At 44.7% G+C, this 16822-nt stretch overlaps 1 protein-coding gene across 5 annotated transcripts in view; it reads right to left on the minus strand.

Moving 5' to 3' along the window:
• Positions 1 to 16822, minus strand: part of usp19 (ubiquitin specific peptidase 19) — a 40704-nt gene that overhangs the window by 15075 nt on the left and 8807 nt on the right. For 2 of the 5 annotated variants that reach the window (XM_080734177.1, XM_080734175.1), the window contains exons 3-18: positions 16523 to 16651; positions 11650 to 11786; positions 9959 to 10528; positions 8195 to 8600; positions 7900 to 8056; positions 7669 to 7740; positions 7162 to 7277; positions 4608 to 4837; positions 3992 to 4184; positions 3581 to 3714; positions 2661 to 2819; positions 1802 to 1912; positions 1529 to 1639; positions 1319 to 1420; positions 465 to 605; positions 174 to 292 (exon numbers count right to left, since the gene is read on the minus strand). In XM_080734177.1, the coding sequence (XP_080590303.1) occupies positions 174 to 292; positions 465 to 605; positions 1319 to 1420; positions 1529 to 1639; positions 1802 to 1912; positions 2661 to 2819; positions 3581 to 3714; positions 3992 to 4184; positions 4608 to 4837; positions 7162 to 7277; positions 7669 to 7740; positions 7900 to 8056; positions 8195 to 8600; positions 9959 to 10528; positions 11650 to 11786; positions 16523 to 16651 (2887 nt within the window). Of the gene's footprint in view, positions 1 to 173; positions 293 to 464; positions 606 to 1318; positions 1421 to 1528; positions 1640 to 1801; positions 1913 to 2660; positions 2820 to 3580; positions 3715 to 3991; positions 4185 to 4586; positions 4838 to 7161; positions 7278 to 7668; positions 7741 to 7899; positions 8057 to 8194; positions 8601 to 9958; positions 10529 to 11649; positions 11787 to 16522; positions 16652 to 16822 lie in introns of all 5 variants that reach the window. The other 3 variants (XM_080734176.1, XM_080734173.1, XM_080734174.1) reach the window with 2 other exon arrangements.

Below are 16822 nucleotides of genomic sequence, written 5' to 3' on the forward strand. Positions count from 1 at the left end.
GGGTGTTCTGAGTCTTTGATGAGGCAGCGGTCTGTTATTGAGCGGAGCGGTCTGCTATCCAGAAATAACAGACCTCTGATTTCAGCGCTCGACCAATCAGAATCAAGCATTGAAACATGCCGGGTAATAAATCGGCTTAGCTCTACTCTGTAAGTGTAGGTGGTTGGACTCACTGGTTGCAGTAGCCTACGCGGTAGCAGCGAGTGCAGCGCTTCAGCTTATCTTCTTCAGACAGAGGAGGTTTCATACAGGCCGAGCACTTAGAGATGGGGATACTGGGGACCTGGAGCCTCTGAAATTCACACACAAAAACACATCACTTATTTAGCCCTATATAATTTTTAGTATGACGAAAAGCATAAAATAGCCAGTGCATAACACTATAACAAAGGCTTATATTAGGCTTAAGTCAGACATCCAGGCTGATAAAGATACTTGAATGGCAGTGGTCTTTGATTCCCTACCTGCTGGACCCTGAGCACCACCACCCTCTCCTTGGCCAGCTCTTTGGACAGAACCTCAAAGCAGAACAGCATGTCAGAGGGCGACACGGTGTCCAGGGAGTGGGATGGCAGGAAGACGCGCTGGAAACGGCTCTTCACCACCTGGCCAATTAGAAAGATGGAGACGGCTAGTTAACGCAAAGTCAGCGGGTCAACGTTTAAAGCTGCAAATCCATAACTCTTATGCCCTAAACCAGGGGTTTTCAAAGTGGGTGACGGGGCACCCTGGGGTGCCGTGACGGCAGTTCAGGGGTGCCGCAAGATAATTTGATAATATTTGGAATTTATTTGGACACTTGACAAAATATTTAGTATCATTTTAAACTTGAAGTACAACGTTATTTTCAGTCAGTTCTAACCAAAATGGCTATTATCTCAATGTTTTCCTCGCAACATAATCACTAAAATATGCTATAAACATACGTAAGGTGCTGGGAGTGAAAATGATCAATATCGTCACTGTCAGGCAAAAACCTTGTATCTCCAAGTTTCAAAGGTGTATGTTTTTAGGTAAAATAAAAGCCCTACTTCATCATACAAAAGTGTCACACAAGTAGTGAAAATAGCAGATCTACAAGCACACAACGCTCGTCTATTTTCACTATTTTAAACTGTTTTTAAAATAATAAGACAAAAAGAGAAGGTTTTGGACATAAAAGGTTTCCACCCGACAACGACGATTTAATGTAGAGGTGCCTCGGATAAACAATATTCATGGGGTGCCCTGACACAAAAAGGTTTGGGAACCGCTGCCCTAAACTAACTAAACATGTGTCCATATGGTAGCGATTTGACCTCCCTCATGTGTGTCTTACCTCTGCCAGCCTGAGGTTCTCTGGCTTGACCCTAACACTCCTGGAGATGGAGTCTAGCACCTCCGCTGTGCTGGAGTTCTCCTTGCTCACACTAACCAGGAACTGAAAACACACACACACACACATTAAAAAAAACATATGTGATGCAAGAATGTCCAAGAGTAGCGAAGAGAGTGATTTTAAGTATGGAGGACATCCCATTCCTCTCACCTTGATGGGCTTTTTGTGAGGTTCTTTCGCAAAGTAGAAGACTGTGAGAACCTTCTGTTTCTGGGGCAACGGGACAGGCAGGTAGAGGAAGGGGTCAAAGGTGATGGATACCTGCAGGAGGAGGTTGAAGGAAGGAAGGAGAAAGAAATAGAATCACAAAGAGAGACAAAAGGGGGTGATGATGATTATCGTTGGGGTGTGTGTGTGTGTGTGTGTGTGTGTGTGTGTGTGTGTGTGTGTGTGTGTGTGTGTGTGTGTTAGTGCGCACTTTACCTTGGAGCACATGGGGCAGACAAGCTTGGATTTGAACTGACCCTGGAAGAGATCCACGATGAAGGAATCGTTCCTCATCTTGTGCCTCTGCCATGCCTCTTCTGCCACCACCTGGACCAGCAGAATAAACAGTTAAATCCTCACTGTTCATTTAACTCTACGTAAAAGTACAATCGTTTTCTGAAAAGAATAGCCAACAATCGTACCAACTGAAGACTTATGGAGGAATTAGGGGTATTGTTTTTATTTTGTTTTGCCTTTTTGCTTTTGATTTCAGCTTGGTTTTAATTCGTTTTAAAAGGGGGGCTGCTAGTTTAGTTCAGTTTTTTAAGCCTTAAAAAGTTTTAGTTGAGATGGGGTGAGATTCAAAAAGGTCAGTATTATGTAATACAAATTCATCAAAACGTACCATTTAAAAAACGCATTCATTGTAAAAGTGGCACAGATAAAATACACTAAGGGCATTTTCTCTACAATTTTTATTTCAGCAAAAAAAACATAATTTGTTATAGTCAGGGTCCCCACACATTTTTACCAATTAATTTCCAAAACTTTTCCAAAACCTTTTCAGAATATTTAACCAAATTTCCGCTCAAATTCAGCTGAAATTCAGCTCAATAAGAAAATAGCCGATCTAGGCTATTTTCACAATTTCTGCCTCTAATATTTGACAATTTGGCCCATGTTTAATTTGTCATTTCAGAGGAATTAATTTTTTCCAGGACCTTTCAGGACCCTTGATCAATTCCAAAACTTTTCCAGTGCTGGAAAAATATTTTTCTAATTTCAAAATATTTCCAGGAATTTCATGACCGTGGGAACCCTGGTTATAGTTTACAGCAATAACCATAGTATGGACCTCGTCCAGCCGTCCGTCAGAGTCCACAGTCTCTGTGTAGGGTTTGTTCTGGATGCGGTTCAGGTCCTCGTGCAGACCGTCCAGGAGGAAGGCCATGAACTCCTGGGCGTCGTGCTGGGCGTAACCAGTAAACTGACTGGCTTTACTGGCCACGATGGCCTGGGTGTTCCAACATGGAAGAAGACATGGGAAGAAAGAAAGACATTTATGGTCACATGGCTGTTGGGACAAGACACCAACAACACTGTTTTTTTTGTTTAGTTTTGTCAGCTACAGCAGGGGTTTTCAAAGTGGGTGACGGCCGGGGCACCTTGGGGTGCCGTGACGGCAGTACAGGGGTGCCGTGAGATAATTTGATAATATCTGGAATTTATTAGGACACTTGAAAAAAATATTTAGTATCAACTTGAAGTACAAAGTTATTTTCAGTCAGTTCTAACCAAAATGGCTATTATCTCACCGTTTTCCTCGCAACATGATCACTAAAATATTGTCACTGTCGGGCAGAAACCTTGTATCTCCAAGTTTCAAATGTCTACATCTTTTGGTAAAGCAAAGCCTTGCTTCCTCATACAAGACTCTCGCACAAAACTAGTGAAAACAGCCGATCTACAAGCACACAACACTTGCGTCACGAGGCGTTGTGTGCTTGTAGATCTGCTGTTTTCAGTAGTTTTAGTACATTTTATAGATGATAAATACAAAAAAGCTTTGGACATACAAGGTTTCCACCTGACAACGACGATATGCTATAAATATAAGGTGCTGGGAGTGAAAATTATAATGTAGGGGTGCCTCGGATTAAAAAAAAAATATTTATGGGGTGCCCTGAGACAAAAACGTTTGGGAACCCCTGAGCTACAGACACGGACCAGGATCAGATTCCTGTTTCATATGTTCCAAAATGGCACGTTTCGCACCTTGAGTTTGGAGGGTTGGAAGGCGTGGTGTGTTCCCTTCCACAGAGCCCTGAGGAGCACGGCGAAGCCGATGGCCAGCCTGCCTCCAGTACCCAGAGGGTTGTTACAGTTGATCTCTGCCTCAAAAGCTCGATCTGCAAGGACAGATTCACCAAACGTGAGCTTAATATAACACCAATATGTCAACCTTCTACAAGATAGAATAGAATAAAACAGCCAAATTAAACACTGCTTGTTATTTAACGATAACAGACAACGATAAAAGATAGTGGTGATTTGGGTGTGTATTATGCTATGAATTATAATATAATATATATGTAATTTTTACATGTCGATTTGGCTTAAACGTCCAAGTTGACATTGCCTACTAATTGATTAAAGGTGGATGTAGACCAACAGAACCACACTGACCGTGGAAGTAATCCCTGAGTTCTCTGGTGTTGGACAGGGACTGGATGACGCTGTTCATGAAGCAGGTGTTTCCCAGGTTGACCAGTCCCGTGAAGCCAGGCAGGCACACCTTCTTCTCCTCCTCCTCCTCGTGTCGCTCGCTGCTGGCGGGAGGTGCGTGGGTCATGGGCTGGACCATGCAAGTGGGCTTGGGCTGAGACACACACGGGACAGACAAACGTAAACAACGGTGATGATGCCAAGTCTCTTGTTGATCACAATTTTCTGTTAGTTCACAGTCCATCTTTTCAGCTTTTATTTGACAGTACAGATTGACAGGACATGGGGAAAGAGTCGGGGAGAGACACGCAAGCTGGCGGGCTTGGGAATCAAACCCGGGACTCACTGTCAGGCTCCATCAGAGCCATATGGTACGCACTATTGGGACCCCAATAGTGCGTACCATTTTGAACAGATGCCAACTCTAGCTCTAGTTGGCCAGTATGTTTCATCATCTAAACTAGTCAGAGCCTCTGTTAGGCTGACTTTACGTAATTTCCTTGTCAGCACCTCTGATGCTGTACTTGTTTTCCCCCATCTCTGTTCAACTACGTACTTCTTGACACGGTTCTCTCACCACGGTGACAGCAGGCTCCGACTTGGTGATGGCCACGTGTTCCGTCACAGAGCGGGGAGCTACCGTATCAAGACCGCCATCTTCCACTCTGGACGAGGCCTTGGGCTTCTCCTCCCCGACCCGAGGGGGCTCCTCCTTGGCCGGGAGGCTGTGCTGACTGCTGCCCGGCTGGCTCTTCTCCATGGAGGCAGGGTTGGACGACACAGCGACCTTGGCGCCACCCACTGCACCTTAAACAGAGAGGATGGAGTTTTGGTCAGAAGCTAAGGGTCAACTACAGTAGATGTATTTTAACCACTTTCAATCTGGCATCCCTATTGTGGACAATCTTCTAAAATCTTTAAAATATTTTCAGAAAATTCAAGATTTTCTGAAATAACTACGCTTTTAGATATATTATTTCTAAAAGATTTAGTCCGAATCCTTGATTCTGATTGTCTAGTTTCTGTTTAGTAGACATGACATACTAAAAGAGACTATGATCTACTCCTTAGATCAGTTTATATCAATTACAGGTGTAGGATTTGTTTCTAGTCAAGCTCATCATTCTCGGCTGCAAGTACCTGGGCTAGCAATTTACACAATTTACAAGTTCACAGACGTAGTAGCTAAATGCGGCTTAAAAGAATTGTGAATTTCTATTGAATATTTTAGTTACAATGAGATTGAGCTAACAGTTTTTGTTTTGTTTCTCTATGTGTTTTTTTAGGTAAATTTGACATCTAACACGGCCTGGCAGAGTGAACTTTGACAGGAAGTGTGTCTTCCTGGTAGCGGACCGGGAACTACTTTCTTGAAGAAGTTGCTCTTGTAGTGTATTATTAACACTTGTTTTAATTGGGAAGTGTCTATAAGTCAGTAGGAGCGAGATCATTTAGCGACCTACAACCGGGTCGCGACGTGGTCGGTAGTTTTCAGCGACCGGGTCGCTAAATCGAGCGACCGGGTCGCTAAATCACCGACCGCGCCGCTAAATCGACCGACCCGGTCGCTAAATCTACCGACCTGCCTGCAGTTTTAGGTCGGTAGATTTAGCGACCCGGTCGGAAGATTTTGCGCCCCAGTCGGTCGATTTAGCGACCCGGTCGCTCGCTTTAGCGACGCGGTCGGTGATTTAGCGACCCGGTCGGGAGGTTGCGTGGCAGGTTAGCCTAACTGAGGTAACGGTCGGGAGGTTGCGTGGCAGGTTAGCCTAACTGAGGTAAGGTTACTGAGGTTAGGTTTAGGGTTAGGGTTAGGGTTAGGGTTAGGGTTAGTAGGTCGGTGGAAGCGACCACCGGTCGGTGGATTTACCTACCCGGTCGCTGGATTAGCGTCCCAGTCGGTGGAATTAGCGTCCCGGTCGATGGAATTAGCATCCCAGTCGGTCGATTTAGCGACCCGGTCGCTCGCTTTAGTGCCGCGGTCGGTGATTTAGCGACCCGGTCGCTCCATTTAGCGACCCGGTCGCTCGATTTTGCGACCCGGTCGCTGAAAACTACCGACCACGTCGCGACCCGGTTGTAGGTCGCTAAATGATCTCGCCCTCTCTCCTATAAGTTGCCATATTTGTAACAGCTTTAGAAAAGCAATAATCCACGCAAGGTCTCAGTTTCCTTCTATTTTATAATGGCTGAGAGGGACAGAGACACTTGGCTAGCACCTCGTGTCTACCTAAGCCTCCCAGCCACCAGTACATTATATACTGCGACGTTCTGTGGCTTATTGCTTTATTTAGCTATTTGTCGTACAACAAAGTATATCCTGACCTATATGGTTTAAATATTTTGTCCTCGGTTGAAGCTTGTCTGAAGAGTATTTATTTCAGAAATTAGGTAAAAAGTACGTTAAAATTAAAAAGAGAAAGTGAAAATGCGGGATAGAATGCATACAATTTCATATAGCTTACAGGGCTTTTGGAGACAGAGGGAAGATAGGTCTACATGAGGCTGGTAGGGCAGACTGTGGTAGCCATATCTTGTTACTGGATTTGTTGCAGAGCTCAAATTCTTGTCTCAAGAGCTACCCTGAATGCATCTCAGAGACACACGTGCACCAATAGAGAAACCCTCACCAAGGGTATGACTTCTTATGCATGTCATAAACAAGTGTCCATTTACCATTCACATGGCGGCCATTGTGCACTTGCAGAGTGGGGTTTCCCCAACCTCAAGTATGATGTAAGAGCAAAATGGCCACCCCATGAAAATGACCACTGTAGGGGAACTATCCACTATGTTTAGTTATGTTTAGCATTCTACCAATATTGAGCGGATGGCAACAGCCATATTACCTATAGCCTAATGCAGAGGGTGTGATCAAAGTTAAACTTAATTTACTAATTTAAGTGCAGATGTGTGACGGTACATGCGTGTATACAATGTTCCAAGACACTAGACTGTACAAAGGATGTTGCATAAATAGTAAATGTGGGCCATCTGAGTCAAGTTTTGCATTTGTATTTTTTGATAAGGTCATTTCCACTTTGTTTGCGTGTGTTTTTATACACCATGTTATACGTCGTACACCCTGGTCAGGCCTATATCCTTAAGAGAGCAGAATCCAGGCAGCAGACCTTGTGGAGCGGGGGCCTCCAGCCCCCCCCAGCGCTGGCTGTGTCTCTTCCGCAGCGTGATGTCCAAGCGAGATGGGGTGAAGGCGTAGCTGCACTGCTCAGGCTGGATCAGGTTCCTGGGACACAGGACAATGTGACAAAGGAGAGCTGAGTCACGCGCTTATATGTGCCCCGGCGTTTCATTTTCTCACGCAGTAAAAAGTCAGGAGTGGCAGGCGCGAATCTGAGCTGTAATCAGAACTCGAGCGCAACATCACCCAGGAAGCGATAGCGATGGAGGGTAGTTTACAGCGAGATGACTGATAATTCAAGTGCTTGTAATTGTACGGTATAGTAGCGATAATAATGAATGTATCCAATGAGGCGGTTCAGAAGGAACGTACGTCCTTTTGTGTAGAGAATCCATACAGTTTCCAATAGACTAATAGTACATCACGTCAATCATGAGATTATTAGATCTAAAAACATGAGACAGACAAACAAACACTAACTATGACAGTGACCTACCTGAGTTTGACTTGCCAATTGAAGACTGTGTTTGGTCCACAGTCTGGATGTAGCCGCAAAAAATTTGCATCGCTGTAAGAGAAATTAAAAAAAGGGGGGAAAAAAACAAAACAAAATCAGCTATCATTCTTTGATATGTCACTGTTCCACTGAACTTGTAACTGTGCCAACAACAACAACAGGAATATAAAAGGGACTTCTTAGAATGTAGCATGTATTGTAGACCCTTACCTGGTCTGGAAGATCAGGGTGAAGTCTTGTTCCCTGAAGAGGACCCTGGCTGTGTCCCTGCAGATGCCCTTCATGTAAACGTTCACTACCATCAGGTCTGTGCCCTTCTCGTACGAATCGTTCTTCACAAACTGCAGGTGCACCATGGGCTCAGGGGCTGAGGGGAATCATTACACAGAAAAACAAAGTTGCATCTTAACTACTTCATAATTGCCTTATGCACTACCAAAGCCCTATAGTTGTTGGTGGTGGTGGGTGTTGGTGTACAACTTTTGTTTCTATAATATGAACTGACCTTCCTCCCGTTTGATTTCCAGAGGAGGCTCCTCTTTGGACTGGTCCCTCTTCTCCTCCCCGTCACAGCTGCCCTGCCTCTGGGACAGAGCGGGTAGCTGGGTGTGCTTGGTGGTCAGACCCGCAGCTGGTACCGAACCCGACTCTCTCGAGTCGGCGTCTTGGGGCCTAAGAGTACCCTGGTCAGAATCACTCTCTGTGGGTTTTGTTTCTGCCCCAGAATCAGTTCTCTCAATGCGGGACTCTCCCGGCCTCTCCAGAGAAGCCGGTACAATTCCATTGCTGGAGCCGATGGGGTTGAGGCTTTCGTTACTGCTAGCGCCAGCTGCTGGTAGGTTAGTGCTGTCGACTGCTGTAGTCCCAGAATTGGGCTTGCTTTCTGAGGACTGGCATCGTTTCTCCTCCACCTGAAACAGGACCATGTACGGTACATTTAAAAAGTATGCCATCTACCGCATGGGTCTTCAACAGGGGGTCCAGGACCCCTAGGAGGTCCTCAGAGTTACTACAGGGGGTCCTCCAAATCTCTGAGTGATAGAACTTTCTTTCTCCTTTTTTAGTCATCGCTTGAACCCTAGTGTCCAGAACTTTAGCCAAATATAGCAGATCTACAAGCTCACAACGCCTCGCAGAGGGTGTAAAGAGGTTTGGTGTAGAGGGGAAAAAGAGCAGACTAAGTACAGAGTGAAAGGTCAAGTATATTAAGTATTGACGGTTCAAGTGGTTAAATATCTGAAAACACAAACTAACATGAATCCAAAAAACACTGAAGATCGTGCTGTCAAACAATGTAACTATATGGAATCTATGAAAAGGTTGTGGGGGTCCCTGCTTCATCTCTCTCTCAACTAAGGGGTCCTCGGCCTGAAAACGTTGAAGCATTTTTGCCTTCTTGCATTTGAAGCTATAGCTCTGTTGCTCTCAGTCTGATGGCTCTGATCTCACGAGATCTGCTGCTGTGTAAGGTCACAGCCACCCAGGGCAACAACTAGCAAGGTTTTATTCTTATTCCAATCTTAATTTTTACATTCAAATATTTGTTTATTTTTAATATTTCAATATATGTTTGTATATGGAATATCCATCGACAGCCGTAGTATGAGAGTATACATTTTGTTAATTGTATCGTATGCCGTCACTGCAAAGAGGCCCATCGCAGAGCTCATGTTGACTTCAGGGTCAGGGGTAGCAGAAAAGATAAATCTGATCTTTATGGAATGGTGAAAGCGTAGCCTTGGACAAACATTCATCCTTTGTTAAGTCTGTTAGCCCTAGTATTTGCAACAGCATTGGCCATGCCTCCAGGTCAAGTCATAACTGGTACTGACACTTCCGCCACCTAACCCGGCTGGAGTCGTGTTAGCGTTGCCATGGTAACCAGATAAACAGACGCTTGCTGCGGGTGCTTGTGAAAGACGCTGCATACATCATGACGCAATGCGCCCAGAAGCAAAACGGAGCGTCTATTCTCCATTGACTCCTATTCTATGCTGTAACATAAAAACGGCTGCATCTCTGAATAAGGTGCAAATAACGCCAAAAAGGCAGAGAGCCGCTCTTTTTCACGGCTACAATCAATCGTGATGGTCGGCCCCGGTTAGGATTTTAGTTTTGTGACCGTTTGTAAACAAAATGATCTCCTTCCTGTATTCGTCAGATTACACACGCACGAACACGCACGCGACTTCCGGGGCGACAGGCTATGGCGGCAGGCGTTGTTAAGACATGCAAAATAGAGCCTAGTGTGTTCCAAAACCCATCTCACCTGAGTTATGTTGATGTGGGTGTGACTGGCAGCAGCAACGGGTTCAAGCTCCTGGCTGTTGCCGAGCCTCTCTGCTCCATCGTCCTTGGCGTGAGTCGGCGAGCTCCGACAGGCAGGCGGCTCTTGTGTCTGTGCCGCTTTCCCATTGGCCACCGCAGCCTTGGGAGAGAGCGACGTAGTGGCGTCCTTAGCGAGCTGTGTGGGGTTGCGCTTGGCACTGGGTTCCAGGGGTGGCTGTTCTCTGGCCGCCGTAGCAGGCCTGTCTGTCGCCATTGGCTGGTTGACGGCCACGCTCTTCGCCCCAACCGGGTCGCCAGCCGCCTTGTCGCCCGTCGCCTTGTTCTTCAGGGAGCGCTTGACGCCCCGTTCGGCCTTTCCGCCGCCGCGCCTCGACTCACCATGCGCGGGCGAAGAGGGAGGTTGAGGTTGGGAATGCGAGGGGGTCAGTTTGGGGTTTTCCCCTAACTGAGAGGGAACAGACTTCAGCTCGTTCTTCACAGCAGGCACGGCAAACTGCTCCTTGTTTTTCTTGGTCTCTGTGGTTACCGGGTCTTTCTCCTTCTTGTTAGACTATAACGGAAAGAAAAGGACAAACTAAGTTCTGACCATGAAGCTTTCCACAGAGAGTTTGTTTGTGTGCGTGCGCATGTGTGTGTTTATTTGAATTGGAAAAGGTTTAAGGTCTGAGAAGGTAAAAATGGACCATTCCAGATTGACTTCAGCACTTTTTATGCTGGCTGACTTATATTGCCACTGACGACTCACTGTGTACTTGTAAGCAATAGTCAATGGGCCTGATTCACTACTAAGCAATTTATGCCCATATTACGCCAAATTGCCCATATACTTTGAACTTAACAGCATTTCCTACGGTATGTGTCAGATTCATTAATGTTTTTCTGTCTGCGATTTTTGCGGAAGGTGTGCCCTCTCAAGTCAGCTCTGGGGGAGACTTATCAGGGTTCAAAGCTTGCATATGTCATTGGAACGCTTTATTTTTCATGCAAAATCAATTTAAAATCGTACCAAACGTCAAATAATATGCTTTGAAAAAATAAAAAGGTATGTGCCTAACATCTGCCAACACATATATTTAAATATATACACACATGTATGTCAAATGATGTATTGCTGGGACAAATAAGTCTAGCATAGTATATGGCACCCAATGCACCCCGCTATATGATTTGGAGAAATGTAAACACACTAATGAGCACCAGGTGCTCACCCAGTTGGCATGCTTAAGCCTCTATCGTAGACCAAGGTGAAGAGCTATCACCTCACTGTGGTGTAGTTTTCTAGCTATCACCTAGGCTTTGTTATACATTTTTAGGCGATAGCTTGAAAACTACACCGCGGTGAGGTGATAGCTCTTCAACTTGGACTATGACAGAAGCTTAAGATGGCAGTTACCCGACTGCTGCACGCCGCTCACTTTGCATAAATTATGTCATCAGTCACAGTATAAAGACAGAGTACTCAGCTAAGTATCACCTGTAACCAAGCTGAAACTTTTTGCTGCTGTGGTTCAAAATGCTGTCCAAGAAAAGAATACAGTATTTAACATTGAAGGTTGGATACATGCTATGTATTTTGCGAAGCACAAAAAGGCATAAACAGAAGGTAAACACTACACATTTCACTGTGGCGGTGTCTGTCTGCCTGTCTGATACAGTGCTTAATAGACTGACCATGAGGCACGGCCAGATGTGGAAGGGAATCTTCTTGTGCATGGTGAGGAGCAGGACGCCTCCCTTCTCTTTGTACTGCACTCTGCTGCAGGAGGCCTCAATGTCCTCCTGCAGGCGACAGCCCCACTGACGCCCATCTGAAACATTACACACACACAGACGGTCAGAACCAGGGAAGAACTGCATACGATGAGGTGAGAACAAGTGATCAAAAGACACTAAAATACATTTGTTAACCCATTTAGGCCTAGAATTATTGAATGCTTTAACCAGTGAAAAATAGCAGATATACAAGCTCGAGCTTGTAGATCTATTTTTGGAAAAATGTCGTGAAAATGTGTGCAAATCTTTGAATATATGTACTTTCAAAGCGAACGTTTGGAACTCAAATTTTGCTTCTGGGTGGTCCCTGGAACTAAATATTTTGAGATGAGCTCCATTTAAGTGAAAAGAACCTTTTCTTTGACGATGGCTAACCAGATTGCTGACATAGAAACACATGTTTTTCAAAAAATCTTAGAAGGATTCAAAAGACACATAGAATCGAGTCAAAATTTGAATTTTCACGATTTTCCAAAAATAGCAGATCTACAAGCTCGCAGCGCGGCACTCGGTGCCGCACTGTGAGCTTGTATATCTCAGTGATGTTGATAGGTTTTCAATGTAATGGGTCCCAGGACCCACAGGTGGTCATTCAAATGGGTCCCAGAAAAAATGTATGGGTCCCCAATTTGGGTACCCATTTTTTTTTTAGCATTGTGAGCTTTTAGATCGGCTATTTATAAAATGTTTGCCTCTTTCTTATATTATTTTACAATTTGACTAATGTTTGGACATTTTTGATAGTATAGTTTTAGTTTGTTGATTACTTTGGTGCAATAATGGTATTTTTTATTTTCTTGGGGTAATAAAAAGATAGTTTTCTCAAGTACTGTACAAGTACTGTACAATTTAAGGTACTTTTACTTTACTGGAGTATTTCCAATTGTCATTACTTTTACTTCTACTCCACTACATCTGAGGCAAATATTGTACTTATTCCACAACAATTATTTGAAAACTTTACTAAGTTACTTTGAAAAGTATAGCCTACATAACCACTTCAGCCGTGGCTATTTTCAAAGGATATTATTTGGTAACATGTGAAACAGAATACAGGTAATTGTGCATAATGAGTACTTTTACTTTTAGTCCTAAGTATATACTTTTACTCAAGTACGATGAGAACGTGTAGAACGCTCGGGAGAACGGCTGTTGTAAATCACAGATAATTAGTTTCTCCGCTTTGAAAATCAGACGTCTTTTTATGACTTAATGAGTTTATGACCCTCTGCCAGCCTCACTCTGTGCCTCAGACGAGCAGCCAGAAACGGCAGTAGCTTTAGCATGTAGCTAAACGTAGCACCAGTAACACTCCCTAATCGGGAGAGAAGCGACCGTAGGTCACTTATCTCCACAAATAGGGCAAAAATGTGTTTTGCCAAAATCTTCCTGATCCATGTTGATGACATGAGTGTAGACATACTGTGTAGTGATTTTCGTGATTTTAGGGCAAAATCTGTAGGAGCAGTGTCCAAAAATGTGTTTTTAAAAATCGGCCTGGAGGTGGCGCTATATGGGAGCAGTGATGGGCAAGCTACTTGGAAAATGTAGTAAGCTAAGCTACAAGCTACCCTTGATGAAATATAGCTTAAGCTACAACGAAGCTACCCACAGAAAATGTAGCAAAGCAAGCTACAAGCTACACGGCAAAAGTAGCTAACTACTACAAAGCTACTTTTTTTTTTTTTTTTTTTATCAACTTCATGATCAAGTACAACTTTCCACCAAACAAATAGGCTGGCAAAAAATGCTCAGTTCGGTTGATTATTATAAAACTGGAAACAAGCCCTTATGTCTGGCTTTTTGTGTCATCCTTTAATTTACTTTTTTAAATTTACTTTACGTACACATTAAATGTGTACCTTTTCAGGCTGTGACCCCCCCAAAAATCCTTTTTGAACTGGGGACCCCACCCTGACAATCAATTGGAATTAGGAGTTGAGGCATTACATTTAGTTTCACTCTGTTCCACCGATAAATATTGTGAAAATAGCAGATCTACAAGCTCACAACGCCTTGGAACACAAGGCGTTTGGAGCTTGTAGATCTGCCATTTTCACAATGTGTGCCTCTTTTACTATAGTCAATTTGACCAATGTTTTTATAGATGATAATTTTTGATGCAGTTTTGGTCTTTTATTTATATTTGTCTAGGTCAGGGGTCTTCAACGTTTTCAGGTCGGGGACCCCCAAACTGATGGGAAGATGGAGCAGGGACCCCCTACCCTACCACCTCGTAGGGTGGGGGGGTCGGGGCTACGACATATTTTTTATTTTAAATATGTACAAGTTACAGCGAGCAGGGTGGGCCGTACCACTACCATTTCTAAACATACTACTTATTAACTGAGAACCAATGTCAATAATATCAACAATCTGTCAATTGCATAGTAATCATGTATTCAAGCTATTCAAAATGGATAGAATCATGATTATTTTTTTAACATAAATGTAAAAAAACATTTTTTGAAATCTTTTTTTTTTTTAAGCAATAATTTCACGGACCCCCTGCAGTACCTCCGCGGACCCCCTAGGGGTCGCAGACCCCCTGTTGAAGACCCCTGGTTTAGGTATTAAAAAGGTCCTTAAATTGCCACTTGTGCACTGTCATTAGTTAGCCGTGGACAAAAGAGTGCACTGCAGTGACTTGTGTGCTGTCGAAACAGTTGATAAGCTGCAGCCAGCGGTGGAAATGTACTTGAGTACTTTTACTTTTATTTGTAATTCAAGTAGCTTATTTTTAAAAGCATGTACCGGTATGCACTCTTGAATACATACGTTTATTTAAAAGCAAGTACTTTTTTTACTCTTGTAACATTTTGACTGAGTTTACTGTGGATTGGAGTGTGACCAGGAGTACTCTGTACTCTTACTCAAGTACTCCGAGTACTGTCCATCTCTGGCTGAAGCCTGATTTATGCTCCGCCCCCAGAGATCTACAAGCTCACAATGTTGGCATTTGCAACGCGATGTGAGCTTGTATGTCAGTTGTTCTCACTTCTCAGACATTCCTTGAACATGGTGCGGACATGCAGAGGTGGGACGTTCGCGAACGAATTGAATCTTTTGAACGGCTCTTTGAAGTGAACGATGGGATCCGGTTCGCGCATTAGAGAGTGCGTAGTAGAGAGCGCATAGTGAGACAGATCCTTGGCTCGGTCTCACTTCAAAGAGCCATAAATCCCTCTAGATGCGGGCTGAAGTGTCTCGCTTCAGTCGCTGTCGCTTCTCGTTCTCAACACAGAGGAGGTTCGTTGAAATGAAGTGAAAGCATGCAGCGCTGTGCAGAACAACATGTTTGGGGATCTGTTGGGAATTATTTTCCTCACAAACTTTATTTAGCAGTCAAATTTCGCCGGGATAGTAACGTGTAGCGTTTGTTGCACGCTACGTCACTACTGGAGTCTAAAAATAGCTCCGCTACGCTACAGCTACGCTTGTTCAAAAGGAGCTGCGCTACCGTGACGCTACTGAGAAATGTAGTTAAGCTATGTAGCGTCGCTACTTGTAGCTCGCTACTGCCCATCACTGTATGGGAGAGATTCATGTTGATGGGATGAGTGTAGACATACTGTGTACCGATTTGCGTGATTTTAGGGCAAAAATTGTAGGAGCAGTGTCCAAAAATGTGTTTTGCAAGAATCGGCCTCATGGTGGCGCTAGAAGAGGGCCATGTGAGAAATGAGGGGTGGGGTCTCCGCGCCGGCAAGGCGGACGAATAGGTACCGGCCCCGGCTGTCCCGGTCGCTCCTAGCCGGAGTTACGGCATTTTATGTGAGCTGCAGTGTAGGGGGTCCTCCACTGGGGGCGCCACCACTTTTGCATCCGTTCTGGAGCACCAGGAGTGGGTGGTCCCCGGGAATTCCCCGTGAGCAGCCCCGTGGGGGTGGTCATTTGGTCAGTTTAGCACATTTGGTCATTTTTTACATCTGGGGGTCCCCCAGGGACCTGGGGGTCCCTGGAGCTCCGGGGGTCCTTGGAGGTTGTAGTTTGGCAGGTAAGGAAGGTGTGTGCAAAATTTGGCATGGATCGGGGCAACGGTTGCGGAGATATGAGCAGGGCAAGAGTGTGACGTGTGACAGACAGACTGACTGACGGACGGACTGACTTACACTTTGTGCAGGGTTTGATAGTAAATGCGACCTACGGTCGCAATCACATCACAGTGACAGAGCACGTTCATGTACGCGGGAGCGAGCGAGCAGTGGCCAGTCCGTTCACTGCGTTGAAGTTCAGTGCCTCTGCTCTGCTGCAGAGTGCGGGGGCTCCGCTGCATGCAGAAAGAGACAGACGGCAGGCACTTTCTGGCGAGGATATTAATGAAACGAAAAAACGTTCATTCCGCGGGGACCCTGACCGCGACGCTGTAAATTATTTTAACATGTACTCCAATGAGGGCGCGTCCCTGGGACCCCGGGACCATGGCGTGAATGCGTCTCTGGGCGACGTGAACGCGTCTCTGACGCGGAACGCGCACGTAATGACGTCTCTGTATCTGCTATTTTTCAATAGTTAAATCATAAAATAATGATACACAATAATGTGTACCCGTTCTAAATGGGTTAAGTAATAGACTCAAACTCTACTTCACACTCAAAACAGATAAACATGATCATTATCTTAGATTGATGAATTTGGTTTTATTGTTATAGGTTCTTACGTCTTAAGTTTCTGCCAATAAATGATTTATATTTCTTGTTTTCTGTCAATCCTATATTACACCCAATACCGATGTTTCGTTTTAAATGTTAGTCTTGTTACTATTCCGTACCTGGAAAATGTGCGTGGCAGTGTGTATCGGTGAAGGTAGTGCTGACATCCTCTGTCCTCTGCACCCCATCTCCGCAGCGCAGTCTTACTATCACCTCGTTGGCATTCTGCTTCCAGTCCACAAACACATCTGCAAAAAAAAAAAAGGAACAATTACTCATAAGCAATCATACAATGTGCAACGTATCCGCTGCTCCTACACTTGGAAAGGAGTCAGCTTAGGTGGTTCGGGCATCTAGTACGGATGCCTCCCGAGCGCCTTCCTAAGAAGGTCCTCGATGCACGTCCCACTGGGAGGAGA

This window comes from Nannobrachium achirus, assembly GCF_963921795.1.
Source record: "Nannobrachium achirus genome assembly, chromosome: 9".
Classification (NCBI taxonomy): domain Eukaryota; kingdom Metazoa; phylum Chordata; class Actinopteri; order Myctophiformes; family Myctophidae; genus Nannobrachium; species Nannobrachium achirus.